Source organism: Melospiza georgiana, chromosome Z (genome assembly GCF_028018845.1).
Source record: "Melospiza georgiana isolate bMelGeo1 chromosome Z, bMelGeo1.pri, whole genome shotgun sequence".
NCBI classification, from domain to species: Eukaryota; Metazoa; Chordata; class Aves; order Passeriformes; family Passerellidae; genus Melospiza; species Melospiza georgiana.
Window position 1 is genome coordinate 43,790,185 of NC_080465.1, and position 27,453 is coordinate 43,817,637.

A 27,453-nucleotide genomic window follows, 5' to 3' on the forward strand; every position below is an offset into this window, starting at 1 on the left:
CAGAGCTGACAGAACTTTAAGGACATAAAGGGCAAAAGCTCCTGAACCCCAGGCATAAGAAATCAGGAGAAGAAGGCAATGACAGAGTCAATCTACTGGTAAAACTAAGGGGCAAGATGAAAACATACGGGTAGTGCATTTCACAGTGTGTAAGTGCAAACAGATATTCTGGGAAGAGTATAGGGATGCAGTCCAAGGCAGGTATCAAGGTATGGCTGGAGCTGAGCATCCCTTGGTAAAGGACACAAAAAGTAATAAGGGCTTTACAGCCAGGATAGAAAGGTCAGGGGAATGGAGTTCTCTCACAACAGAGGTGACTGACAAACTGGTAAGAAAGAATGAGGAAAAAGCTGAGGTATTCAACAACTTTTTGCCTCAGTCTTCTTCTTCTGACAGTCTCTTTTCTCACACCTCTTGAGTGGATGGACCACAAGAAAGACAGCAACTGTAAGAGAAGATCAGGTTCATGACCACATGAGGAATTTACATAAACCTTCAGGACCTGACAAAATGCATCCCAGAGTCCTGAAACTGATAGTGTTGCCAATTTGCTCCCCACGATACTTAAAAAGTCATGGCAGTCAGGGCAAGTCCCAGGCGACTGGAAAAGTGAAACATGGTACCCATCTTCAAAAAAGGTAGGAAGGATGATCCTGAGAACTACTGACCTGTCAGCCTCACCTCTGTGCCTGGAAGGATGAGGGAACAGATCCTGCTAGAGTCTGTGCTTTGGCACATGGAGGACAGGCCTCCACGGGACAGCCCGCATGGCTGCAGGAAGGGCAAGTCCCATCTCATCAGCCCAAAGGCCTTCTAAAACAAAGTGACTGCATGTGGACAAGGGAAAGGTTACAGATGTTCTCTGTCTAGACTTCTGTAAAGCCTTTGACACAGTCCCCCAAAACATCCTTCTCTCCAAACTGGAGGGATGGATTTCACAGGCGGGCCGCTCACAGCACAGTGAATTTGCTGTATGGTCACATTCAGAGAACCAGTCAATCCCTCAAAATCTGGACATAGATCAGTGATCAGCGGTGTCCCTTGGGGTCTGTATGGGGACCAGCACTGATTAATATCTTCACCAATGACACAGTGGGACCAAGTGCACCCTTGGCAAATTTGCAGACAACACCCAGTTGAGTGGTGCAGCTGACATGCCTGAGGGACAGGATCTCATCCAGAAGGACCTGAACAAGCTCCGGGAGACAGCCCAGAGGAATCTCACAAGGTTCAATGAGACCAAGTGCAGGGTACTGCAGCTGGGTCAGAGCAGCCCTGGTACCAGCACAGGCTGGGCATGAACAGATCCCAGCAGCCCTGCCCAGAAGGGCTGGGGGGTGCTGGTGGCTGAGAGGCTGGACATGCCCCAGCCACGGGCACTGCCAGCCCAGAGAGCCACACGTGTCCTGGGCTGCATCCAGAGCAGTAATTGTTTCCTACATTTTATGTATCTCATGCTCCTTTGAAAGGCTGGGGCTTTAGGAGCAATCCTGTTCTTAAACTTAATCAGAACCACATGGAGGTCAGTGTGATGGCCCATCCAACTGAAGCAGAACTGGAAAGTATATTAAAAGTTAACTAAGAAATTACTTCATACGTAACCTACAGAGTTTAAAAAGCCATTTTAATGTTAGAGTCTTTGGTATTGTTGAAAACAACATATGTCAATTAAATGATTCACACTACCTTCAATATTTCTACAAATCAGATTTCTGAAGTTTGCAACTACAAAGAAACAAAAGGTGTAACATGCAAACAACCTCAGACAAGTTAAAAAAAATAGAAAGTAAGACAAAACCTCTATTTCTATACCTTTCCTCCTGTTGCCTGTTTCTGATGGGGAGACTACGGAAGACCCAAACTCCGTAGTTTCATTTACATTAAGTGTTGTAATCTCTATTCCATAATGTAAATCTGGACTTTGTACAATTTTGCTTTAAACACTATTGAAATTACAGAGGCAGTAACAGCTAACATTAGTAAAGAGCAAAGAATGGCAACCACAAGCAAGAGTGATTCAACAATTTAAACCCTCACAGGTATTTAGCAGACATGACACCACCGCATATCATTTAATGTGTATTATGTTATTTAAAAATGAAGTAATGTATACAAGCAGGAGACAAGTCTACTTAGTAATTAATAGGTAATTCTTAATAGTCATACACAATTAATAGGTAATGCTTAATAGGCGTGCACAATTAATAGGTAGTGCTTAATAGGTGTACACCATTTTGAATGAAAACCGCAATCAGTTGTCAGTATCCATAAAACAAGCAGGCAGCTAGTGCTTGGTTTACTTGGGCCTTTTTTAGCTTTTTGTGTGAATTTTGCATACGTGAAAGGGAATTAAATAGCACTTGCTAGTGCCAGACACAATATGAGCAAACATTAGACACAGCATCAATATACAGCTTGTATATGCATCTCACTTTTGACCTCCAACATTCTTGCTGAAAGTCTAGATCACAGAACAGGACTTCAGAGCCCTTTGAGTGATTTAAGCCCATGGTTCTGAATCACAGTAAACAGACACCCCTGTCAATAATACTGGTAAAGGATCACATTTGGGGAAAATTTCTCCCCTGTGATCTTCACAGCATAAATAATGCTTACTCTGTACAAGTTCCAAGTGCAGAACTCCCACTGAGGTTTCATTAAAAAAAAAGAGTACAGAATACACAACAGAGATCTACACTGTGGATAGAAGACTTGCAGCATGAATTGGAGAATAACTTTGCCCTTAATTTGAACTCATGTTCTTCCCTTGTTCCCCACATTGCATCTGAAAGATCCATGTGTAGCTGTGTTTTCTGGTCATGCTGCAAATATGAATGAAGAACAATTGCACCCCCTCTGATGACTCATATGAAACATGTATTTCCAACAAAATGAACCAAAATCATTTGGTAAAACCAGCTGATGAAGAAACATCAGTTCTATACTTCACTGTGCTGATGTTTACTCACAGTGGGAAGAATAACCTTGAACATTCAATTTTCAATGGCAGAAATGCCACTTTTTCTTCAAGAGTGCTGACACATTATTGTATTTTCAGTGCTTGATACAGACTTATTTGCGTATGTGTGATGGAAGCACTACTGAGAGCTGTTCAATTAGAGGGACAATAAAAAGCTACACCTTCTAATATAAAATTCTGTTAATGTAATTCTTATTGTACTTTAAATACAACCATACGGGTTTTATTTTCCATCAAGGGTACATAATACCTTTCCTGCATCAGAGCACCGTTTACTGAACAACTTAGCTGAGCATTTACAGAGAAACTTTTATCGAGCTGTGATCGTATAAATCAACCTCTATGGTTTTTTGCAACTCACCAAAACTTATTCTCCTGACATTACCAAAACTGGAGGGGAAAAAAAATTGATCTCATGGGAAAAGAAATTGATGTACACAAGCTTCCACTACTTACAGATTTATCCCTACAAAAGGACAAATTTTTCGATCCCATTGAATTATTTTTTTTTTTTTTTTGCTTCTTAGTACTTAGAAATACTTAGTGCTTCTTAGTCTTCATGATAACAGCAATCCTAGCACAGTAGGCTTCAGTCAAGTGCTTTCATTGTGAGCAGTCTCAGTAATTAAACAGGTCTCAGTAGCTACAGACCCTGTTGTGTCAAGGTCTACACCAGCACACACCATCACTAGACATGACAGAAACACAGAAGGAAATTTTAATCCAAAACCAACAGGAATAACCTGACAAACTGTCTGCAGTTTGTCTGCAGTTTCATATGTCTGCAGAGAGCAAGTCAGACAAGACACTGTCAGGAAAACTGTGGATTTGTCCCACTGACAGGAGAAGTGACCACTTTTTGGGTGTAGAAAAATTCTGACAAAAGGACTAAAGACTTCACAAACACTATTACGGATAACAAAACTAGTATAGTTTAGTTTAATAGTAATCATTTAAGGCAACCGTTTGGGAGCTGTGGGAAATTATTAAACTTTATTGTTAACACACAATACGAGCTGTTTTCAGCATTCATCTCATTCTGAAGAAGAAATTACTAGCATAGCCATTAACATGCTTAAGTCAAAGTTTTATGCAAAACTGGGCTGTTTGCAAAATTCTGGGCAAAATTCACTTCCAAGTTTCATTTACAAATGAACTTCACTTCAAGCACTGGTATCTGCTAAAAACAGGAAGAAAAATTCAAGATTGAACTTATGATGGATTTTTTAACCATGAAGACAAAAAAGAAGCTAATATCTCTGATATGAAGTTCCTCTTTGTTCAGGAACTTGGCTTTGGAGTGTTAGGTTTTGCATGGAAAAATCTGGGAGGGTGGGGAGGGATTAATGCTAGATGGAATGGAAGATAAACAAACATTTCCTACAAAACATTCTGGGTTTTCAAAGGATTTTAAAAGGGGAGGGGCGGAGGGAGTCAATATATTGTCAGTCAACATCTTTCAGTATTGATTTTAAATCCATTCCCACCATAATATTTCCACCTTTGATAACATATTCTCAAAAATGTAGTCTCATTATTATTGTCTTCATCATATGGCAGAGAATGTGTTTTTTAATTTCTAAATTATCACTCATACTTTAAAATGGAAAAAGCCGGAAAACAAAAATAGAAGTCAGCACTGGAGTACAAAACACCAATCACAAGCACCTTTCACTGTCACTGACATGTAACAATTCTAACTGATGCAAATACAGGGAACTGTCAGAACCTTTTCCTGTATAAAAATAAGATTAAATAAACAAGAAACAAAAACAACAAAAAAAAATGGAGTAGATTAACTCAAATAACTAGTGTGTTGAAGGTGCTTGCAGCTAAGGCACCTGTGCTTTTTTCCTCTTAGGAAGAGCAGATGCTGAGGCAATAGATGGCTAGGCATGTTACTCACTGAAAACACACCAGACCTCTCAGAAACCTCTGAAAGAACAATTAAAACAAATCTTCAGATCTGCAATGAAAAAATCTGGGAGTACAACCTTCAAATTAGCACCTCAGACATCACAGACACAGAATAACTACTCCAGTCAATTGACTTGGCCAATCTGCAATTAGTAGGCTCTCTGAAGTCCCTTATAAGCAAAAGTGAAGGAGCAGGAGTTCATTTTTGAACAGAGATATCAAGAAGATAAGAAAACTCCCTTAAGGAATCAGTGAAAGTCAGATTCTTGCCTTAAAGAAGGCATTGGAAAAAGAAAATCCCAGTATTTCATTAGCCAAAAGCCACAATATGTGGGCTGGAATGAAAGGGAAAAAAAAAGAAAGGAAAAAAAGGGTAATATAAAATTTTGTGGGGAAAAAAAACCTAGGGTTATGATAGAGACTGTATAAACATCAGTAAGTATGTCCAAAAGAATCTGTGCTCTTATTAATCATAATTCTACAATGATAAAAATACCATCTTTTGGAGTGAAAACAGTCATCACTGTCACATGCTCCATTATGGAAAGGATTTATGTGGTTTCCTCTTAGCAATGTAAACCAAGGCTTGAAAGGTTCCACGTGTTTTGCTTTTCAAAGCCCTCTTATGGCAACTACCAGGCATTACAGTGCTAATCCACATTCAAAAACAGCAAGAAATACTGGAAGAAATAAGTGTTGCTCCACAGTGTTTCAGCATAACACTGTGAGCTGAAAGTTTGATAAAGCAAAGAATAGCAGCTTTAATACAGAACTGAAACTATGGGTCATATTCCTTTGCTTTAATGTTGGCATGTTCACACCAAAATTTCTAGTAATACCTTGCAGAAACTATAATGAATTGTATTCACAGCAAATCCCTACTTCTTACCTCAAATCACAGTTCTATATTTGATGCAAAATTTGGACTCAAAGCCCATGTTAATAGTTCTGAGCCAAATTTGTACCATTTTAATGCTTTTTATGATCTTTATTTTAAATTGAGGCTCTCTTCAGGGACATTGGTAGTTACAGTCTCCTGTAATTGCTAAAAGGAAAAATACACCCTATCTCATTATTTTTGATTTCAAGTGAACAAAAGGCCATGTGCACCCAATCCTGCTGCATTCATTTTTCATCTGTTTTGTTTATTTTCATAAATGATCTCATTAGCACAGTTACTTGTATCTGCAGTGTAAAAAATGCTCCACAAAAGAAAATTCTACTTCATATCAAACGAGTCAAGACTTTTCAAGCTACTACTTGATACACAAATATACCACCACATGCCATTGAATCTGCTCAACTTTTTCTTATTTACTTGTAGAAATTGCCTTTCTGTTGAAAAAGACACCTCAAAAACAGGATTGATTTACAGGACATACTGATGGAGTCAGACTTTGCTAATGACCACACATAATGAAATTACATTTTTATCCTGCTATCTCCATCAGGCCACTTTAAAGAGGAACTAAAGTTCTTCTACACAGTTCACTAGACTGTTTCAAAATGTGCAGTATTTCCTTTTGTCAGTTGGCATGTTTTCAGGGCAATTCCTCTTGAGCCATAACAAATAGGAAGAAATATGAAAGAATATAATAATAATAAAAAAAAAACTACCACAAGATCAAATATTACATCGTATTTTATGGGGTTTTTTAAATATGTACCCAGTAAAAAGAAATCTACTGTTTGAGGTCAACACCTCACAGAAAGATAGTCAGAAGACTATGTTTGTTGCAATGCTACTTGCCATAATACAAAATACAAAATGACCACCTGTAAATTATTCTTTGGGCAGGACTTTTAAAACATGGAGAGATACAAACATGGAAGTGTGAATTTTGGCCTCAACTAAAAAGGAAATAGTAATGAATCTAGTAAAAGTACCATAAAAGTAGGGCCTTCTTTTTCCTCTACAGACTTTCAACAACACCTTTATCAAAGCACACAGCTAACCAAATAGAGAGTGCATTTCTCTTAGAATGGTCTGGGTTTGAAAGGACCTCTAAAAGTCATCTAGCCAAACCCCCCTACAATGAGCAGACTTCTTCAACTAGATCAGCTTATTTGGAGCCCAATCCAACCTGACCTTGAATGTTTCCAGGGATCCACAACCTCTCTGTGCAACCTGTTGCAGTGTTTCACCAACCTCATTATGAAAAATGTCTTCCTTATATCTAGTCAGAATCTGTTCTACTTCAGTGTAAAATCATCACCCTTTGTCCTATCACAACAGATCTTGTTAAAAACTCTGTCCTCAAATTTTTTATAAGTCTACTTTAAGTACTTAAAGCCTGCAGTAAGGTGTCTTCAGAGCCTTCTCTTCTCCTGGAGAACTCCAACTCTCTGTCCTAATAGCGAAGTTGCTCCAGCCCCCTGATCTCTCTGTGGCCTCCTCTGGACTCCCTCCAGCAGGTCCCTGTCCTTGCTGTGCTGGGAGCCCAGAGCTGATGCAGCCCTGCAGGTGGGGTCTCAGCAGAGCAGAGCAGAGGGGCAGAATCCCCTCCCTGCCCTGCTGCCCACCCTGCTCTGGATGCAGCCCAGGACACGTGTGGCTCTCTGGGCTGGCAGTGCCCGTGGCTGGGGCATGTCCAGCCTCTCAGCTACCCCCAAATTCCTCTGAGCAAGTATGATGATTCTGTGTCTTTAACAGTGTTCATTAAACTTATGGATAAACTTTATCATTCCCTAGATTCTCCCTTGCAGACTTCATTGAATTCCTTAAATTGGTTCTTAATCCCACAAACTGGGAAGAACTTTCTTGGAGAGAGTTCTTGATAATAAAGAAAAGTGTGTGTGCCCTGCTGCGTCCCACTAAGCTAAAAAAGGGTCTCCCAACGCCAGAACAGCACTTGGGGCAGGAAGAGGCACTTTTCCAAGCAGACATGTCCTCAAGACCTGAAGGTACATCATACTATAATCATAGGCTCATATTATAGCTACCAGTGCACAGCAGGACTCCCAATTCCAAAGGACCTGGAAGCTGTGCAGGGAGATCTGACACAGCAGAGCTCTCTGCAAGAGCTGCTCAACTGTAGACCCTCGCATGTCTCTTTTCAATCATATTCTAATGTCTGTTCTGAAACACACCACCTGAAAAAGCACTAACAAAATATAGACAAACCAAATAATTTGACAAGATTTTTCCTTTTTCTGGTCTTTTAAAAATGTTTTATGGTTTTAACACTTGGTTTTTGAAACTGAGTTCTTATTGCATGCAATGTTTTATGCCTGTAAAGAATAACTGCGTGAAGTAAAGAAAGAACACTGAAAAGACCCAAATCACTGGCCCCTGTGCTGCTTGATTTAAGTCCAATTTCCATGCATTTTGATCATATTAAATTTAACTCCTGGAAGTTTAAACTGTCAATTAACTCAAAATAAGTCCCATTAGATAGAGTAGGCACTTGATTCTCCTGATTGTTTGACTGTTGTTAAAATATACCTGCAACTGATTGCAAAATAATCACTGTTGAAAAACAGGGTACACTGTCACAATTCAGAAAAAAGAAATGCTTAATAAATGAAAAAAAAATTAGTTTCTTTTTAATTCACTCACACCTTGTAATTCTAGCTCAGATGTCTTTAAGTTTTTAGTTTTATTCCACAATGTACTGAATAAACATTTCTGAAATTACTCTTCCGAGCCCCAGCCTCAGCAAAGACTAGATTTTTTCCATATGGAATAAATACTGGTATAGTTTTCCATATGTCTTTGCTCATTTTCAGTTCCAAATATAAAAACATTGCAAACAGAAATAGGCGTAGATGAGTTATCAAATCTTGCTGGAGCAAAATCTGGTCACAAATATAACATCATAAGGCAAACAGTTTTGGACTCAAAATATAAACTCCAAGATCCTGAGTGCTACAGGAAGCAGTTGATAAACTCAAAACACATAAGTGCATTTTCATCAAACTTTGGTTGGTTCTTTTTTTGATTTGCTTGTCTGTTTGTTTCAGTTGTTTTTGTAGTATTTGAAGTGTTCACAGAAAATTAATTTGCCATTATGACAGCCCTAATATGTAAAGTGTGGACAAAAGAACAACTGTATGCATTGAAAGGCTACTTCCCATTTCCAACCAAACAAGAGTAAATATGTTCCTGAAACCCAGCCAAGCAGCTGTATTTCAAAAAAGTTCTGTTTCATTCTTAATTTGGAAACAAAGGAGACTGCTTTGCAATGTATTATTTACATTACTCTAATAACCTAAAAACCAGATCATGTGCCTGTACATACAAAAACTTAGATTGTAATTTGGCTGACTAGACTGCTCATCACATTTTCAACTGTTTTATTAACAGACCTTTGTTTCATGGGACTAAGATGCCAGTGAAATACTTCAAAAACGACAAAAACTACACGACACCTTAAAGTGAGGGGAAAAAACAGTTTTGGCTTCAAACTGCTTGCTGTCTGGCTGTTTGTGCTTCATGAAACACGTAGCAATACACAGACAGGACAGACTGCTTCAGAAGAAATAGACAGCTCTCAGTAAGGATTTAATTCTGACAGATCCTCAGTAACTACAGTGTCAAGTAGGATGCTTCTAATTCCACTGGACTCCTCAGATTTTATAAAGGTATTTTTACACCACCAGGAGCATCCCCCATGCGCACAGACACTACTTCGGAGTTGTTTTTGTCAAGCTTGAGAAAGCCCTAAGAGAAGGGAGAGAATCTGCTGTTTCATGTAAACTCCTGCTCAACTTTCATCACTCTGATGTCATTAGAAGATATCCAGAGGAAAGACAGAGGGGCCAGATCTCTCTGTAATCAGCTTGTTAGCAAAGTTATTACTGAAAGAATACTTGAAGGAACTTACCAGTAGAGAAAACAAAAACTGTGTTGTCCCAAAGACCGTATGCTTTCAGAGCATCAGTAAGATTTCCTACCGCTTCGTCCATAAGAGTCACCATTCCTGCATAATGGCGCCTTTTCACATCTTTTATGGAAGAATATGGTTTCAAGTATTCTTCAGGGACCTCGAGAGGTTCATGCACAGACTGAAAGGCGAGATAGAGAAAGAGGGGCTGGGGTGGAAGGGATAAAATGGAAATTAGTTGAACATAAAGTACTAAGTGTAAAAGTTACTGCAGCAAAAGCAGACATCTTTCATCAACTGTGCAGGTAGTGCCTTTTGATTTCTTCTACAACTTCTACATCTTCCATTCTTTGCACATAAACTAAGAAAGCTTTGAAAAATTTTGGAAAGCTGTGGAAAAACATCAGGTCTATCTTTTCTTCATAACATTATTGTTAACAATTTCTTTCTATTAAACTTCTCAACTTAAAGCTTTCCTTCTCTGTTTAGAAGTGCAAACTACTTGCTCAACCATTTCTAAAAATGTATTAATTGTATTAAAATAGAAGAAATGGAGAAGGGTAGCAGGCCAGGACCATGCAGACAAAGCTGATTTTGGAAGCAGGTGAGTTTTACCACTGCTGCTTCTCACATTTCATTTAGCTCTATGCACCTATTGAATAGCCCTGAACTGCAGCTCAAACACAACTCTCTCTATTAATATTTCATCAATGTTTTAGAAACATTCTTTAATGCTGAAGTTTTCTGTACCTTCTCGGTTTTGTGATTTGCTATAAGATCTATAGCTCTTTCTGTGAATAAATTCGTGGAGTACACATTTTTAAATCCAGTTGCAACTTCTTCTCCATCTCGAAAGTCCAGAGCACAGCGCGTCACATTCTTTGCTTTGATGAGGACACAGTGGTCATGAGTATAATAATCCTCACTGCCCAGGAGATAGCCTGCAACAGGAAAAGATGTCAAATGAGCAGGCCAACACCGTGTCACATAAACACATACATCAGGAGGAGAAAAAAGTCAAACACAAATGTCAAAACATTAGTGGTTTCGAGCTAAAACACTAATTCAGCCCTGGACCACCTACTATGAGACCCCTGACACGTCTAAGTAGTTCCACATTTAATACCTCATAGGCTTTTCATTGCTAATGCCAGCATTAATTTCAAAAGAAATTAAATACTTTGAAAGCAGTTTAACGACCTCTTATTTGTACTTTGATGTCCATGAGCACTAAACTAATGCACTAGGAGCCAAGGCAGTGATCTAGCTGTGAACTAGTCTGATTCTTAGTGGTATGATTTCTATGTTTGTATTTTGATGTAGGCTTCCACCTCTATTGGAAAGTTTGGAATTTTAAAATCCATTTATTCAAAAACATCCAAGCATGAATCATCTGTGTCTGCTGTAATGCAATTTCTGATCCACTGCTGACACCAGCTGGTCACAAAAAGACATTATCACTTAGAGATATCCAAAAGAAATTAAGTAAAAATCCTGCATGTATGGATTTGCTCCTACCTAGGGCTAGCCTGTTAGGCATTGAGTGCCCTTGTGTTTTAGCAGGCACAAAAAAAACTTTTCAAAATCATTTGAATCTCAAAAATTACATTTGAAATGAGATTTTAGATTTCTCCCCCAATATCCTGAAAAAATGGATGAATATGAAAAAAATACAGTCCTATGTTCCGCAAAAAAAAGATCTTGGGACAAAAATCCAAGACTGAAGAAATTTACTTGAACTTTTCTTTCAGCAGCTGCAGCTAGTAATTTCTGCAAAAACAAAGGTACAGAAAAAATAAAGTGATCTTAAATAAAATATAAATGTCTATGATATTTTTAGGAGAATAAAATGGTTAGTTTTTCAAAAGGTGAAGTGATTTTATAGGCAGATTGCTTACATCAATGTACTCAGAGGCACATGTTCCATTTTTTCCATTTTGAATGCCCACTGGGCGAGAGTGCATCAAGGGTGCCACGGAATCAAACATCCCTAATCATAATGTATGCCTACTGGAATCACATGAACATTACAGGATATTAAACCACTATATCCTCAGAAAAATAATGTCACATTGGGCACCCAAAAACAATACACAGAGCCAGCCTATCCTCAGGCTCCTGCATTAAAAGCCTGCTCAGTCCCAGGGTGAGATTTCAAAACGAACAGCAGCCTATCTACACCCATGCCACCAAGGAGATCCCAAGCTCCTGTGGAGGGATGGGAGAAAGCACAAATGCTTAAGCAATGAGAGCCATTATATCCCAATCCACATATATTAGCTTAATTCAGTTGTGAAACCATGGCCCTGAGCTCCCCAAAGAGTGAAAAGAAGTAAACCACCTAAGGGGACAGTTTTACCCACCTCATGTTTGGATGAACATAATTTATTAAAGGCACACACAGAGCACAGTCACATTCTTCATTTAAGCTGCAGGTTAGACAAGAGCAACACAGGCTTCTGCATTGAAATCTACTATTTTGAAATTCATCATTCAAGGAAAGTGTCTCAAAAACCAAGTGGAGATGGACCTCTTTGAGCTCAGTGCTGTGCAGAAGGATGCAGACTGAGACATTTGACAGCCCAAGTCATATACCATCCGTGACACTTGTGCAAAACTAATAAATTGATACTGGGACAGGAGCCCAAACCACACTTGGAACAATAAACAATGCATAGCTATAAGTTGCTTTGCAAGTAATGCACTCAGACAATCTATTGTTTAGTCTGAGAGCTTCACTTCCTAACTTATGAGTTTTTGGATACTACTTTATAGAGGCTTTCACACCATCTCATCACCAGCTCTGGAAAACCAAAGCTACACAAACTGGCTGTAACCCCCCCTTCCCTATTCCCCTGTGCTGCTATAGGTAGGAGACAGAGAATTCAGAGCAAAAAGTTAACTCTGGGAAGGAGGGAGGAGTGAGGGAAAATGGAAAGAGAGAAATGCTTTACTTGGAGCCACACAGTAATTCTGGTACTTTCTTCAGTAAGTTGTAAAGCTTGAGCACACATTTAAGGCATTATCATTTTTTAAGCAGTGGTACTTTGGAAATACACATACCCAGATATGGCTTTACTTATAAATCAGCAGTAAATCTGCCGCTGTTACAAGAATGGGACAGTTTCTCATCCTTTTCAACACTGCATTTACTGCCCATACTAAATCAAACTATTACCAAAGTAAGTGTCAAATCCTCTGCGAGTTGGAAGGCATTCTTTTCTGTACATCCCCAAATGCCACTTCCCCACCATGTGAGTAACATATCCCGCCTCTTGAAGTAGCTCTGGGAGGAGTTTCTCATCCAGTGGCAGACAACTGGGCTGGCATGGCCAAATTATCTGGTGTTGTAAACCTGTGTGGATCTTGCAGAGAAAAGAAGTGTGAGATATCCCTTACAATGCAGCCCACATCTTAATTTATAAGCAGGGCAAAAAAGAAGCACAGCTGCATTAGAGATTAGGATTATTTTTAGGGGTTCTTCATTTTACCAATGTAGCACTGAAGATGATGAGGAAGCTGCAGGTGGAGGGTAGGGGTTGCATGGAGGAAAACAAGAAAATAGCACTGCAAGAGTTAATATCTTCCCAGGCATAAATCAAGCACTTTAATCAGCAATTTAAAAAACAACAAAACAAACACACACACACAAAGCCTTTTATGCTTTTAGCTAGAAATCTAACAGGCAAGAATTATCATTATGGTCTGTTTGAAGGCTAGGGACATCTCAAGATGGAGTGAGAGATTTTAAATGGGATTGAAATGGGCAAAAATGCACATGGCAGGTGAATCTATCAAGCTTTTGCCTGTATCAGAGAACAGTCACTGGAGGAAAGGTCGATAAAAGAAAACTATTTTTCTATTACTCTTCTAAATGGCCATTATATATACGTACTTGTATATTTATTTGCATGCTTCAAATGAGTACAAGCACTATAGAAAGCATTTAGGTGGGGAAAGCTTCACACTGACTAGATCTGACATTCAATAGTTCTACTAAAGTTTCCAGTCTTACTAAGTGATGAATTTTGTATTTGTTTACAAAACCATCACTGATAACAATAGTTTGAGTAGTATATCACATCTGATACAAGGAACCTCCTCAGTTAATGATACTATAAACTGTTTTGTCAACTCTGTCTTCTCCACAATCAAAAAGGCACTTCCCTGAACCTAGACCTGCAAACATACACATACAAGTACATATATCTTGTTTATATATTAAACATTTCTAGCAGTCTACGTGCTAGAATCTATGCGTGTGTCAAAGCACAAAGTCTCCAAGATCCCCTGGAGCAGCTAACATCAGATTTTATGACTTCACTAAGCAAACCTGTGTAGCAAGCTGCAACATTAACGTTCAAAGCATTGCTTTGAAATTTAGCAACTCTCTGAACTGACTTTTAAAACAAATAAGCCATGAACTTAGGCAAGTGGGTAAGGCCCTTTTCTAAAGGGCCTACTACTTCCTCATTTTCTTTGAACAAGGAGGTTCCAAAAATTAAATTATAGTATAGATTTTCTATTATACATATAAAACATTTAAAATATTTTAAAATGCTTTATTACAGAAAGCATTAATATACCAAATGCACAAACTAGCAAAGCATTGTAATTTCTTGCACTGTATCTGGAAAATGAGAAAAAGGAGAAGGAGGCAATAATAATATAAAAATATCTATAGCTATCTTAGACCAATACCATTGCTTTTCTTTCAGACGGATTGCAAGGTCACTACCAAAATTTCATCTCCAGATTTAGGTTACTTTCCCAAGTTTCTAAGCAACTGTTAATCATATCCATGCGTAAAACAATTTTTAAAAGATCCCACATTATTTGCTGCATAATAACTGCTGTATGGAATGTCTCCTCTATTAAAAAAAAAAAAAAATAAAAAACAAAGAAAAGAAAAGAAAATTAATTTTCTAATATCATTTTACTCAATTGCAACGCGGTCAACATGAAGATTATTAAATTATCAAGACACATTATGGGATGAACTTAAATCCAGACTGAACTACAGGTGTTTTCAAAGTTCACTTTGAAGATGTGATGCAGCAGTGGCCACTTTCTTAGAAAGCACATTCAGATTATGATATTTTAAAAATATTCACTATGAAAAAAATATTTTAGGTTATTTAATAGAGCAACTCAAGGGTTGGCAAAGATAATGTAAATTGCTTTTTCCTATTCATCATTATCCATTCTTCGACTTTTCAGGAAAGAGACAAATGTTGCCTGGAAAAAGTGTACCTAGAACAACATTCCTGCAAGAAGAGACAGCGTCCCCTACTACAGGATGACATTTATTTTCTTTCACTCAGAGCAGTTTATTTGGCAATCACTGTGGTTAACATGGATGTGCAGGACTTCTTGAGACAGAGGGGAAGTTCCTGAAACACACTTAACCCTTTGAAAGTTTCTTCCTTCTGTCTATGCTGTGCGTCCTTACTTTCTTTCTCACCCTCCACTCCTCAGGTTTTTGCCAAAACTGCCAAAAGGATAGGAAAGGACAGAATGATATCAGTATTCTAAAGCCCAAATCTTACACCTGTACAACTGGGGGGGAAAAAAAAGATAAAGAAAGGAAAAAAAAAAAAAAGAAAATAAAGAAAAAAAAAAGGGAAAATCAGGATAATCACTATAAAATCACTATGAACTTATTTAGACACCCAGACTAATGACCACTCTGTGCGCACTCCATCAAGAAGGGCAGAACATCCTGTACCAGATGGAGGTGAATGTATAGCTACTGACGCATTTGGGCGCTGCACTGGAAATATGCAGCAAAAACTGAACAAGTAATGCTCATCTGCTCCTTTCTGCATCTCTACCGGGTTATCCAGTGGAAAAATATCCAAGAGTCAGGCGACTAGGGCAAGGATATTTTCCACGACAGCCTGCCGTGCCTGTTAATCCAACCGAAGCATAGTGAGCACCTCGGCTTTTCTGGAACAGAACAATTTGCACCGATTCCATGCTCTAGTTTACTCCCGAGCTCGCAAGGCGAAGTTTGCAGTTTCAGGGCAGCTGTTTCGGCAGCGCAGCGGCACAGAGACCCAGCAAGCCCCAGCGGCACGGGAGCTGCCAGCAGCGAGCAGGGAGCGCCCGGAGCATGCCGCGGGCAGCGCGGCCGGGCTGCGAGCGCCCGCCCTACCTGGTAGCGGCCCGACAGGAGCTGGCTGCGGGACGGCGTGCACAGCGGCTGCGTGTAGTAGCGCTCCAGCCGCACGCCGCCCGCGCCCAGCGCGTCCAGCCGCGGCGTGCGGATGGCAGAGCCGTGCCAGCCCACGTCGCCCCAGCCCAGGTCGTCGGCCAGCACCAGCACCAGGTGCGGGGCGGACGAGCGCGCCGCCGCCGGCTGCGGTAGGCACAGGGGCAGGCACAGCGGCAGCAGCCGGCTGAAGCACAGGCACAGCAGCCGGCTAAAGCGCGGGCACAGCGCGCCCAGCCGCGCCATCCCCAGCATCCCCGGCATCCGGAACTGGGCCGCGGGGAGCGCCCCGAGCCAGAGCTCCGCCCGCCGGGCGAGCGGCGCGGCCCACGGGGCGGGGCTCGGGCGGGGCCCGGGCAGGGCCGGGAGAGCGGGGCAGGGCCGGGCCGGGAGAGCGGGGCAGGGTCGGGAGAGCGGGGCAGGGCCGGGAGAGCGGGGCGGGGCTCGGGCAGGGTCGGGAGAGCGGGGCAGGGCCGGGAGAGCGGGGCGGGGCTCGGGCAGGGCCCGGAGAGCTGTGTGGGGCCCAGGCAGGGCCGGGAGAGCTGGGCGGGGCTCGGGCAGGGCTCGGCCGGCGCTGCGGGGAAGCGGGGTTGGCGGCTGCGCGCCTCAAGAGTGGGAGCGGTGCAGCTTTACGCCGATGGCTTTTGGTATTAGCTTAAAAAAAAAAATTGTAAAGGTTTTGCCGGTGTTGGCAAAGTCTGCAGCCCGTGATGCTGGCGGTCCCTTCTAATTTTGTCTTGCTTCAACTCCGATATTAAACACCCGGTTCAAACCTCGGAGCGTTTCCCATGGGAACCAGGGAACTATGTGCAGGCTTGTATCTCAAGTCATCTGTGTTTCTAATGAAATCAGAGGAACATGATGAGGACAGGACAGACTGTAGTATTATCTAAACTGTTACTTCTGCCTTCATCGGGGCTCATCCGGCTTTTATACAGCTAGGCTACAGAGCTTATTCTGTGTGTAAGCACAGTAAGGCAGGGGCAACACACACACGGCTTTGCTGCCGGCCAATGTGCACGACAGGGAAAAACAAGCTGAAGATGCAGCTGAGGGGAGCGAGGCGGCGATTATTCCTGTTGGAGAAACTCTCCTGTCAGCATCAGCTGCTAGTGCGTACACACACACACACACACACACACACACACACACACACGAGAGAGACGTGTGTCTTCCCTCCCCCTTCAACCCCCACCCCCCTGCAAAATCATAAGCAGCCCGTGCTTTTTTCTCTCCATTTTGTCATTTCAGATGAGAAGCCTGGATCGAGGTCTGGCTGCAAGATGGTGCTTGTGACTGTTACAGTGTAGGAAGGAAGTGAAGTAATGCAGAAATAGCAGTAATGTCAACGGGGCTCTTTCTTCAAACCATGTAATTGTCTGAAGCAATATTGCAATCTACTTTAGTTATAGCCTTGATGTAAAATTTAAGAGAGTGAAAGGACAGAAATAGCTGTCAGCTCTGGTCAGTTTTATTCATCCAGGGAATATATATAAATTTCAGTGTCCAGTGGAACATCAACCATATATTTCCCATTCAGCTAGAAATGTGTATTCCCAATATAGCCATTTGGTAACAGGCAAAAGAACAGTCCACATTAAAATTTGTTCTTCTTGGTTAGAAAGCCAAATACTGAGTATACCAAGTCTCTATAGGGAGAAAGTTCCTGCTTGTTTTAATGAAGTCTAGTGGATAAGCCTATGAAGCTACAAAGTTGGGTTTTTTAAAATCCCATAGGTTTCCCCACTGCTTTGAAAACAACAGCTCTGATGAGTCATATCAGCTTTTTTCTGCAATGAAAATGTCCTACAATCTACAGCCAGTACTGGAATGAGAAGCAACAGTACTGTCTAAACCCAGTTTTCTCCAAAGTAAATTCCAGAACCACTGACAAACTGGTGTGTGACTATGAGCAGTATTTTCTTTCTTGAAATGTGATTCATATTGTTTAAAAGCTGCAAAGTTCTGTTTTCTCTTGTTTCTAGTTCAGATCCCATGACCAGTCTTAAATGTCTCACTGAACTGTTTCTTTTTCTAACTTCTTCCATGTCCTTACTACAGGTAAAGTTTCATTCAAGTGTTAGCACATTCCCACAGAAACCCTTTTTGTTCACTCCAAGTAAGTTCTTTGAAAAATTGCACAGTGCTGGTGAAACCAGAAATTTTGAAACAAAATTCATAATTTCTATTCACCTTTCATATTTTCAAAGTTATCATGGTGCTCAAATGCAGCTGAATTCATATTTCCTTGCAGAGAAACATCAAGAGTTATGTACTCGTTGTCCTATTCCACTAGAACTGGGTAATCTTGTTGCCTGCCCATAGTTAGAACATGACATCGAACTGTCTTAAATATACACTGCAGATACTGCACAGTCAGTCTGAATATTGCCGCCTGTCATATTTTCTAGGATTTTTGGGGTTTTATTAATTTCATTATTAGTTGAGGGAATTGGAACCCCAATCAGAAAAAACTATTTCTCTCAGACAGTATTCTCTTGAATCAAAAGAATAAATCCAGGAAATTGCCTATGTTTAGTCTCTTATGTTTCAGTTTGTCTTTTCTGAATTTGGGGCTGAATAATTTGGACATTGCTTTGGGATCAGTGATTAAAGAAGTCATTAGCGTGACACACAAGGTTACAGTAACAGTGTGGATTTATTATGCTGTAAAAAGCATGACCTGGACTCTTGTTGTAGTAGCATATGGAAACTTGGAACAAAAATTCAAGTGGTTATAGTAACATCTACTCTAGTGTGCAAAAACTCTGGACATGGGAAAATATAGGAAAACAGGAAACAAAACTGTCTGAGAAAACTGCTTTTTACATATCCTGATTTGAGTATTTCAGAAAATTTCCTAGATGACCATCATTTTTTCACCTCATTGCAGATGTGTCTCCTCTGTTTACCAATGAGGTGAGGTTGAGAAAGACTCTAAAGAAGTCCCTGCCAATCTTTCTACACTGGTATTTCTGTTTGATTGGTCAGAAGCCGTCTTAAAACTCAATACTTAAACATTCTTGCTCTTATTCACTTCCTCTTGCTGTGTCTTGGCACAAGTTTAGGCAACATCATATCTCAATCTGTAACGAAAAGAAGTGACAGGAAACTACAATAGCTGCTGAACACTTCCCCCACTGCATTTCTTCAGGTTTATGTACTTTTTTTCTTTTGAATAACTTTAAAGGATTGACTTAATGTATGTGAACCTGTATGTTGACATGATTTGTAAAGCTTTGTCCCGATACTGTTTCATTTACCCGTGCTGTGCAGAATGCAATGTTGAGCTGTTCTGGTGGATATTCAGCAAGCTGACTTGGGTGTCAGAACAGTAAGAAGAAGCCAGGTCAACTAGGAAGCACTTTCAAACATTGCTATCACAGCTACAGCACCTCTAATTCTCAGCAGTCCTTGCTTAAAACTAGTTGTGATGTCTCTGCTCCTAATTAATTGTTGAAGAGAAAGGCATTCTTAAGAAGTGACAGCAACAAGATATTTGATTTCCCTTACATGTGGTCAGTGATGAATCCGAAGTTGTTTTAGTCTTGTAAGTTGGCTGCAAGAAAGGAACTATAATGCCTTGACCCAGAAACATAGTTAGCTTATCTAAATCTTGAAGTTAAATGAAACTTAGAACCATGGAATATGCTGATTTGGAAAGGACCCACAAGGCTCATTGAGTCCAGCTCCTGGCCTTGCACAGGACAACTCCAAGAATCACCCTCTGTGCCTGAATCACCCTTTGTCCAAACACTCCCTGAACTCTAACAATTTTAGTTTCATGACCATTTCCCTATGGAACATGCTCCAGTGCCTAAAAACTCTGTGGATGAAGACCCTTTTCATAACATCCAACCTAAACCTCCCCCAAGTGGGCTTCAGGCCATTCCCTCAGGTTCTGTCACCAGTCACCACAGAGAGAAGATCAGTGTCTGTCCCTCATGATGAAGTTCTGACTTCAGCCACCCCTCATACAGCTTCTACTAATTAGCCAAGTCTTGGTCTTGGTGTGTCTTGGGTCACAAGACCTGTCAGTGAGAAACTCCCAAAGAAATCAGTGTCTGGGCTTGTATAATACTAGACTGTAAAATGAGAGAAGTCTGCGTCAGCTACACGTACAAATTAGGGGTTGGGAGGTTACAGCTGGAAATGCAGTACAAGCTGCTAGAGCATACAGGTCCTGAGTTCACTTGAGTGTAGGAATTGTACTTGCTATTCATCCCTCTTTGCTCAAGCTGCAGAAAGCTTGTCCCCTCTGCAGTCAGATTGATCCAGCTGATGTATTAATCTTTCTTCTGAGTCAGAAAAGTCAAAAATCACAAATCTGATTCTAATTGTCAGGCTGGGATATGGAGGCATTGTTGAACACTTTTGGCATAGCAAAGCTAATTAGGAAAGTGTAGATGAATCTGTCTCAGAGTAACTTGTCCACTACACTTCAGGATGTGGTGTCTAGTGAATTTGCATAATCTTGGAAAATACTAAAATTTAAAACAATGTTTCTAAGCATTGTTCTTTTTCTCCACAGTATAAATAAAACCATATAACATTGGGTTGTACTTCAGATTTCTTAAATGCTCACAGAGTCATAGTGGTTAAGTGCCTCGTTTCAAACAATGTTATCTTTAGGAAAAGTGACATTTTGATAGTTCAGCAAAATTGAACTCAATCACTTCTGAAAGTATAACAGACAATAATTTCTGAATGGATTTTTTCACTCCAGATAGTATGACAGGCAGAGCTCATATATTTAATTTTTACCTACTTTATAAAAGATATTTAAAACACCACAATGTAATGTCAGCTTACTTTATCAACAGTGACTGTTCATTACTCAAATTGTGTTTCTCCTGGTATATACTATTTATACATTTGCTTCTTTGCTGAAGATTTAGAGGCACCAACTCTCTTGAAGAAAGTGCATTTTGGACATGATTTATACATACTTTGAAAACTTTTATCTATAGCCTAATGGACACCTTTACTAAGTTGGAAATTTTGACATTGTTGTTCAAAAGAATTGTTGAGAATATTATTGAATTCCAAATGAGTGTTTTATTACTTTCGTGTGTTCCCATCATACACACTATCCCAATGCTACTCACTTAGGTTATTGAATATTTAACACTCAATAAAGCTCCTTTGCTGTGAATTTAATTATATTTTTCATTGCTAATATTTCTATGTAATAACATATGGCTCATACTGTTGCTTCAATCTATAATAAACAGTAAGAAAAAACTATCTTTGGTGCCTGTCTAGTGGTTCAGATTTAATACAGTAAATCTGTAACTTAAGTTTTGTTCAGAAACTGAGCAAAAATATACTGTTTCTTGTAGCATATTACATGTAATGTGCCAAATGATTTATGTAAAATAGTGAAGAATCGGCTTCCTATAACTGTTTCATTGAGAGGAATGGGATTTTGGTCTTCTGTGAGAATTTCTGCCAGGCTGACATGCAGAGAAAAAATGCCCAGAATTCAGCTTACCTTTAATAATGCCTTTATTATTTTAATGGTTAATGAGATGTCTTTCAATTCCTTATGAAGCATTCTGTGTAGAACTAGTGACATGCTTTTATGGTAAGCTTGCTATTCATGTGTAAAAAAGACAGGATAAGCTACTTTACCTCAAGGGCAGGCAAAGGAGGAACTGAGAGTGTGAGGGAGGGGGAGGAATTTGCTATTGGACAGAATCAAGAGCACATTTCTCATATGGATTAACGCAGATCTGCCAGCCAATGTGGGAGCAAGCTGAATCAATGATGTGCTCGTTCCCTGCCACTTTCTGCTCTCAAGTGCTGCTGAGAAGCAGAACACACAGCAGCCCATCAGCTCTGCTCAGGCCTCTAATGTGAACAGCACATACAGAGAATTAGGAAGTAATGCCATCAAATTTCTCACTCATGAATAGCAATGAAGATCTTGAGTTTGGTAATTTGAAAATGTGAGTAATTTAATTCTCTTAATTTTATGCATATTAATGGCACTATTTCCTACTGCACAATTTGCTATATTGTCATCTGTGTTTATGTTTTGGGACTTTCACCCTTTCTCTGAAGGCGCTTTCTTGTTGGTTCAGTCAGCACCAGTGGCTCCTGTATAATGGTTGCTGGATAATTTTTACCTAGAAGTTCAACTTCCAACTTCTGTCCAACTTTGCTGAGTTCCATGGGAACATATGCGAAAGCTAGACTCTGCTGAGCTCCATAGCTGAAACATCCAGATGTGGTATTGCCAATTACCTGAAAAAAACCAGAACCAATTGTATTTATTTTCAAGGTGCAGTGGATTTTCTGAAGAAAAAACAAAACCAAAATAACAACAACAATGAAAAAAACCCAACCAAAACAGAAAAACCCAACCAACTAACCAAACAAAAAAAACCACCAAACTCCAGCCAAGAACCCAAACAACTGGATATCTCACATTTTGGTTTATACACTTCAGACATCATGCAAATTTCAAGTGTGTCATGCAGTTCATAATATTCTCAACAGAGAGTAACACCACATGAAACTGGGAAGTTTTTGCTTCTTAAAAAAATACCCTGTTCTTATTATGTTCAATTAAGTTTTCACTGGAACATATACAATACACATGCATATGTTTATTATCTATAATAATTTAACTGCTAGTGAGTATTTCAACACAATATGTGCTGAAGTGTGGAGTCCCAAACTTTGCTGCTTAATTTCTTTTGAGTAGCAAAAGTGTTTTCTTAAAACAGCAGTGAACTTGCAGAAGAAGAGAATGGATGACAGTACATTAGTCTGTTCCAACCCTAGTTTCAGTGACTTGACAGCATTTCACATCTTCTCTGTAGGTATTTAGTCTTTACTTCTTGCTTGAAGATTAGTGTGTTTATCATAGCTTCAAATTGTTCTGTGCCAGTAAAATAGAAATAATGCATTCACACTTGAAACACAAAGATTCTGTTCATGGAGCAATAAGACTGATTTTTTGCAACATGAACCATAGTCCTTGCCTTGCCATTGTGCCACACGCTTTCATTTCCCTCTGGATCAACATTATCTGTTTCCAGCATGAGATATACCAGTCGTCGTTTGAGCCCCTTTTCTTTAATCTGCTTCAGTGCTTGCTTTCCTGTAAAGTCTGCTGCCTGAAAAAATACAAGATAATGATAATATATGTTTATTTGGGTTCTCCAATATTTAAATGTATCTTAATGTGTTTGGCCATCACATGAGTATTCTGTATGAAATATAGATGAAATCAAATCTTTAGCAGACAGTATATCTTGGTATTTTTATACTGGTACATTATATCTTGGTAACTTTATTCTGTGTTTTCATTTTCCTAGATCTCAGCCTTTAACATCCATAATTCCAATGTATTGGAAACATATACATAGTGAGCTGTGGTAAAGACTAACTGCCCAGTTAAGGCTGCAAATCAGAAGACTATACGTCAGTTCAGTGTCTGTGAGAAGAAGTGAATTCCAATACCCAGATCCTAAAGTCTGGGCCTTGCTCTGTCAACACGCTTCCTTTTGAAGCCATCATCAATTTATGACAGTAACCTGCCAGTATTCCACTTTGATGTCTCTGCCAGGCTGCACAGCTGGCAGTTTACTCCTTATCCTTGTTTTAAGGTAGGTACATTTTGTTTCCATATCTACCGTTTTATGGGATAATGCAGCATCTTTTGTAAAGAACACTGCTATTGTCTGGAGTCCCCTTTTTCAGTCTGCTTAGAATGGTACAAGCAGTTTCTCATATTTCCAGAACAAGACTGCACAAATGAGTGACTAGTGTGGGGGTAGTCATTGGCAAGTTTCAGAACCCTCAAGGGTATTTACTGTATCTGATCACATTGAGCTTATTCTATCACAGGAACATTTAGGTAGGAAGGGGCCTCTAAGCTCATTGAGTGCAATCTTTCACCAATGACTGCCTTGTTAACTACAGCACAGCAGAAAGTGTCACGTCCAGTTGTTTCTTGAACATCTCCAGGGATGGTGACTCTACTCCCTGGACAGGCCTTTCCGATGCTTAACAACTCTTTCCATTAAGAAATTCTTCATGATGTCCATTTTTTCTCCTATGGCATAGATCAGACATAATAAATGAATTGTATTTAAACTAAAATGCAAATACACACAAGCCTCCCCAGGGGCAGAAATATAACAGCAGTTACAAAGTCCTCTAGCTTTCAAGCCCTTGCTTCACTTGCAGTGAAAGTCATTTTAAGGCAGTTGATCTCAGGTCTGAAGAAGGAATTATATTAATTTGATGAGTGTTTAAGGGAAAATAAATACTATTTCTGGTAATGTACTTTAATTTCAGTAGAGAATTATTGCACTGTCAGAATTACAAGCAACATGTATGTGGAATAGATATTACACAGTTAGTTCAGTGTTCTTTTATTTCTTGAGGTCCATATAAATCCATGTGTATGCTCAGAAGAAATTATTTCAGTGATGAAGAGTTTTTGCACTATGAAAGGCTAGGATTTGTAAGCACTTGTGAAAAAAAGCTTATGAACCCGTTAAGGAGCAGTTAGTCTGAAAATCAAGGTGATTCAGCAGGGGATAAAGCAGATACTGCACATAAAGATCAGAGCTGACATCCTTTGGGGTAAAAAAGCATGAAATACAGTTCAGATCAGAAAAAATACTGTGAGGATTCATTTTGGAATATAATGTCGAGATGCAACTGCAAAATATAAACCAAAGATCTAACACCAGAGAATAACCAGCTACTGGTAGCTCCATCTCACTTTTCTGCTACAGGGTAGGTGCAACTATAGGAAACACCTACAACTAGAAATGCAAATAAGACTGTATACCATAGCATGGCTCAGAGACTAAAATGCTTTGCATAGCAAAGAGAAATACCAAGAAGTAAATATTCTACAGGGATACTCAGCATTTAATCAATTCCTTCTTATTCATGCTAATGTAATATCAGGTATTTAGTCACATGGAATGTAACTGTGGAACTAAATGTAAGTATTCAAATGCAATGTTATATCCCCTAGGTATACCACTAGAACAAGCAGCTAGCAGGCTTTAGAATCTACCTAAGCATGGATCATTTTTTGCCTGTTGCTTGCAGATACAAAATTAAATCCTTTCCCAATTCATTTTAACTTGGCCAAGCTTTTGGCCACCTGGAATAAACCACTACATAGCTATTATGCTACCTGAAGATGCACATGGAGGATTTAATGTAAAGGGCTTGTTCTTTGCCATTTTCTGTTCATTGAAGGTTAAGAATATTCCAGTCTCTTTAGAACGATAGCTTGGAAAAATAACCAAGATGTAACCTAGAATTCAAACTCTACAAAATACACACCTCTCATATATACACACACACTGCAAAAACTGTGTGTGTCTACATGTATAAATACATAAACAAATGCATACATACTTGAAGACTATATGAACATGCACAAAAATGTATGTGTGAAAATACATGTGCATATATAATGCACAACTGCCAGTCTATATGCACTTTTAAATATTCAAAGCGCCTTCTCAAATTCCAACTATAGGAATTCAGCTATTTCAGTTTACTTCTTTTACAGTTCTTGAGTACCCATGGCAATTTCACATTAAAGTATTCCCACCATTATTTATTTTTTCTATTTAAGTGTATATGTCATAGCATTTTTCATTCCGATCAAAATAGAATTTGGAAGCTGATGTGTTCAACCTCTGGCTATTTTGGTAAAAAATGCTTCCTCTTTCTAGGAGAAAAATAGTCAGTTTTCATACTGCTTCTATTTGCTTTATCTCGTCATGCAAAATATAATGCAAAAAAAAATTAAACCAGTATAATCCTATAAATGAATATAAAATCTCCCAAAACCAACAAAACAGAAGAAAAATAAACAAATGAAAACACCAAACAATTCCAGCCTTGAACAAATATCAAATTTAAAGCTGCTCTTTGCTGTCAGAGTTTAAAAAAATTATATCATGTGTAGGAGCAATGCAAAATCTTTGTACTAATTGAAGTTAAGACAGTCCTAAAAATCTATAAAACAGAAAAGACTTTCTATTACTATGGCACAAAATCCCAAAGAATTAATCTTTGGCAGATGTAATGGTTTTAACATAAAATAAAAACACTTCTTAGACACCAAAGATAAAGACAATATCTACTGTTTAACTTCATTTAATTTGAGTGCAGTTCACCAGATAAAAAGATGGGCTTTTCCTCTTAATTTGTGTGTTAGATAAGTTTTAGATAAAATTAGAATGAAAAATCATATCACAAAGACAAATCAGCCATATTTTTAAATAGCACGTAACTAAAGGGATACCACTGATTAGTTCATCTATTAACACACTGTATATTTGCCATACCTTTCTTATCAGGCTTTTACTTTGTGTTAGTTGCCTTGTGTTTGATAGCACAAGATAAACCCACTGTCTTCTAGAAAGATTTCACAAGACCATAACCAAGGTGATTTTTTTATGCACAGTGAGGTACCTTGAGGAGTGTAACTTACTGTGTTTCAAATGCACCTGGCTTTCAATGGCACCCCAATCCTAATTCTAATTCTCTGCAAAAACCTTTTCTGGTTTAAGGGACACAAAGGAATAGAAATTATCTATAAGCCTTTCAAAAACTTTTTTTCCATGTTTCTCAGTCTGTGCAGTTTATCAGAATTAAGTTGAAGTGTCTAAAAACAAATATGCTATATCTGTTACTTGCAGCAAAGATATACAACTCTCTCAACAAGGAACTGCTGTAATTTATTCAGAATACCATTTAGCACTTGGGCATAGAGCCAAATTATTAGCACAGAGTGACCCAACAGAGTAAGGCAGTGCCAACAGCTGCTGTCATCTATTATAACCATAATGTTACAACACTCTGGAGGCAGCCTCTATACAGGATTATGAAATTTTTTATAACTAGATGCTCTTTAATTATTTCAGGGTAACACTCCAAATGATATCTGCCTCACCAGCCTGATAAATGAAGACAATTTTTCTTCTCAGAGAGCAAATATTTGACAAGATTCTTATTCTGTAGCGAATCAAAGCTACAACTTACACCACACAAAAAATTTTAAGGGAGGTGGCCATTCTGTATGCTATGGCACCTGCACCCGTGCATCTTTCACTCAATCCACCTAAGCTCTTCTTGTATGCAGTCAGCTCTAGGAAGTTGATACAACAGAAATAACTGATGAATTACTGAATTATTTTGGCTAAAAATCCCTATCTAAGTGCTGCTTATTTCTCTACATGGCCAAAGAAACATACAGGGAGTCACCTAGGTGTGTATTTTATACAGATAACAAAATCTCTGCATATTCTTTCTAACATGTTTCCTAATCTGTATAAATTTGTGGAATAAGTTCTCTGTTTTCTGACCCTCTGGACACCAAAAGATGTAATGATAGAATACAGTTCTGCTCACTCTTGAAATTCAATTTGAATGGCGACAGGACTTAGGTGGAAAAGTACACTCAACAGATTACAGGCATAATAAATGGGGATTGAAAGGAGGGGGAGGGGAAAGAAGTACCA

The 27,453-nt window shown here is 39.2% G+C and overlaps 2 protein-coding genes across 2 annotated transcripts in view; both read right to left on the reverse strand.

Annotated features, from left to right (window-relative positions):
- ARSB (arylsulfatase B) overlaps positions 1-16,223 on the reverse strand; it is a 62,538-nt gene extending 46,315 nt beyond the window's left edge. Inside the window, exons 1-4 of the mRNA XM_058043740.1 lie at positions 15,881-16,223; positions 12,902-13,088; positions 10,474-10,664; positions 9,724-9,931 (exon numbers count right to left, since the gene is read on the reverse strand). Coding sequence (XP_057899723.1) covers positions 9,724-9,931; positions 10,474-10,664; positions 12,902-13,088; positions 15,881-16,201 — 907 coding nt within the window. The 5' untranslated portion in view covers positions 16,202-16,223. The remainder of the gene's footprint in view (positions 1-9,723; positions 9,932-10,473; positions 10,665-12,901; positions 13,089-15,880) is intronic.
- A 5,204-nt stretch (positions 16,224-21,427) lies between these two features.
- DMGDH (dimethylglycine dehydrogenase) overlaps positions 21,428-27,453 on the reverse strand; it is a 31,710-nt gene continuing 25,684 nt past the window's right edge. Inside the window, exons 12-13 of the mRNA XM_058043739.1 lie at positions 22,930-23,064; positions 21,428-22,186 (exon numbers count right to left, since the gene is read on the reverse strand). Of these exons, the coding sequence (XP_057899722.1) occupies positions 21,971-22,186; positions 22,930-23,064 (351 nt within the window). The 3' untranslated portion in view covers positions 21,428-21,970. The remainder of the gene's footprint in view (positions 22,187-22,929; positions 23,065-27,453) is intronic.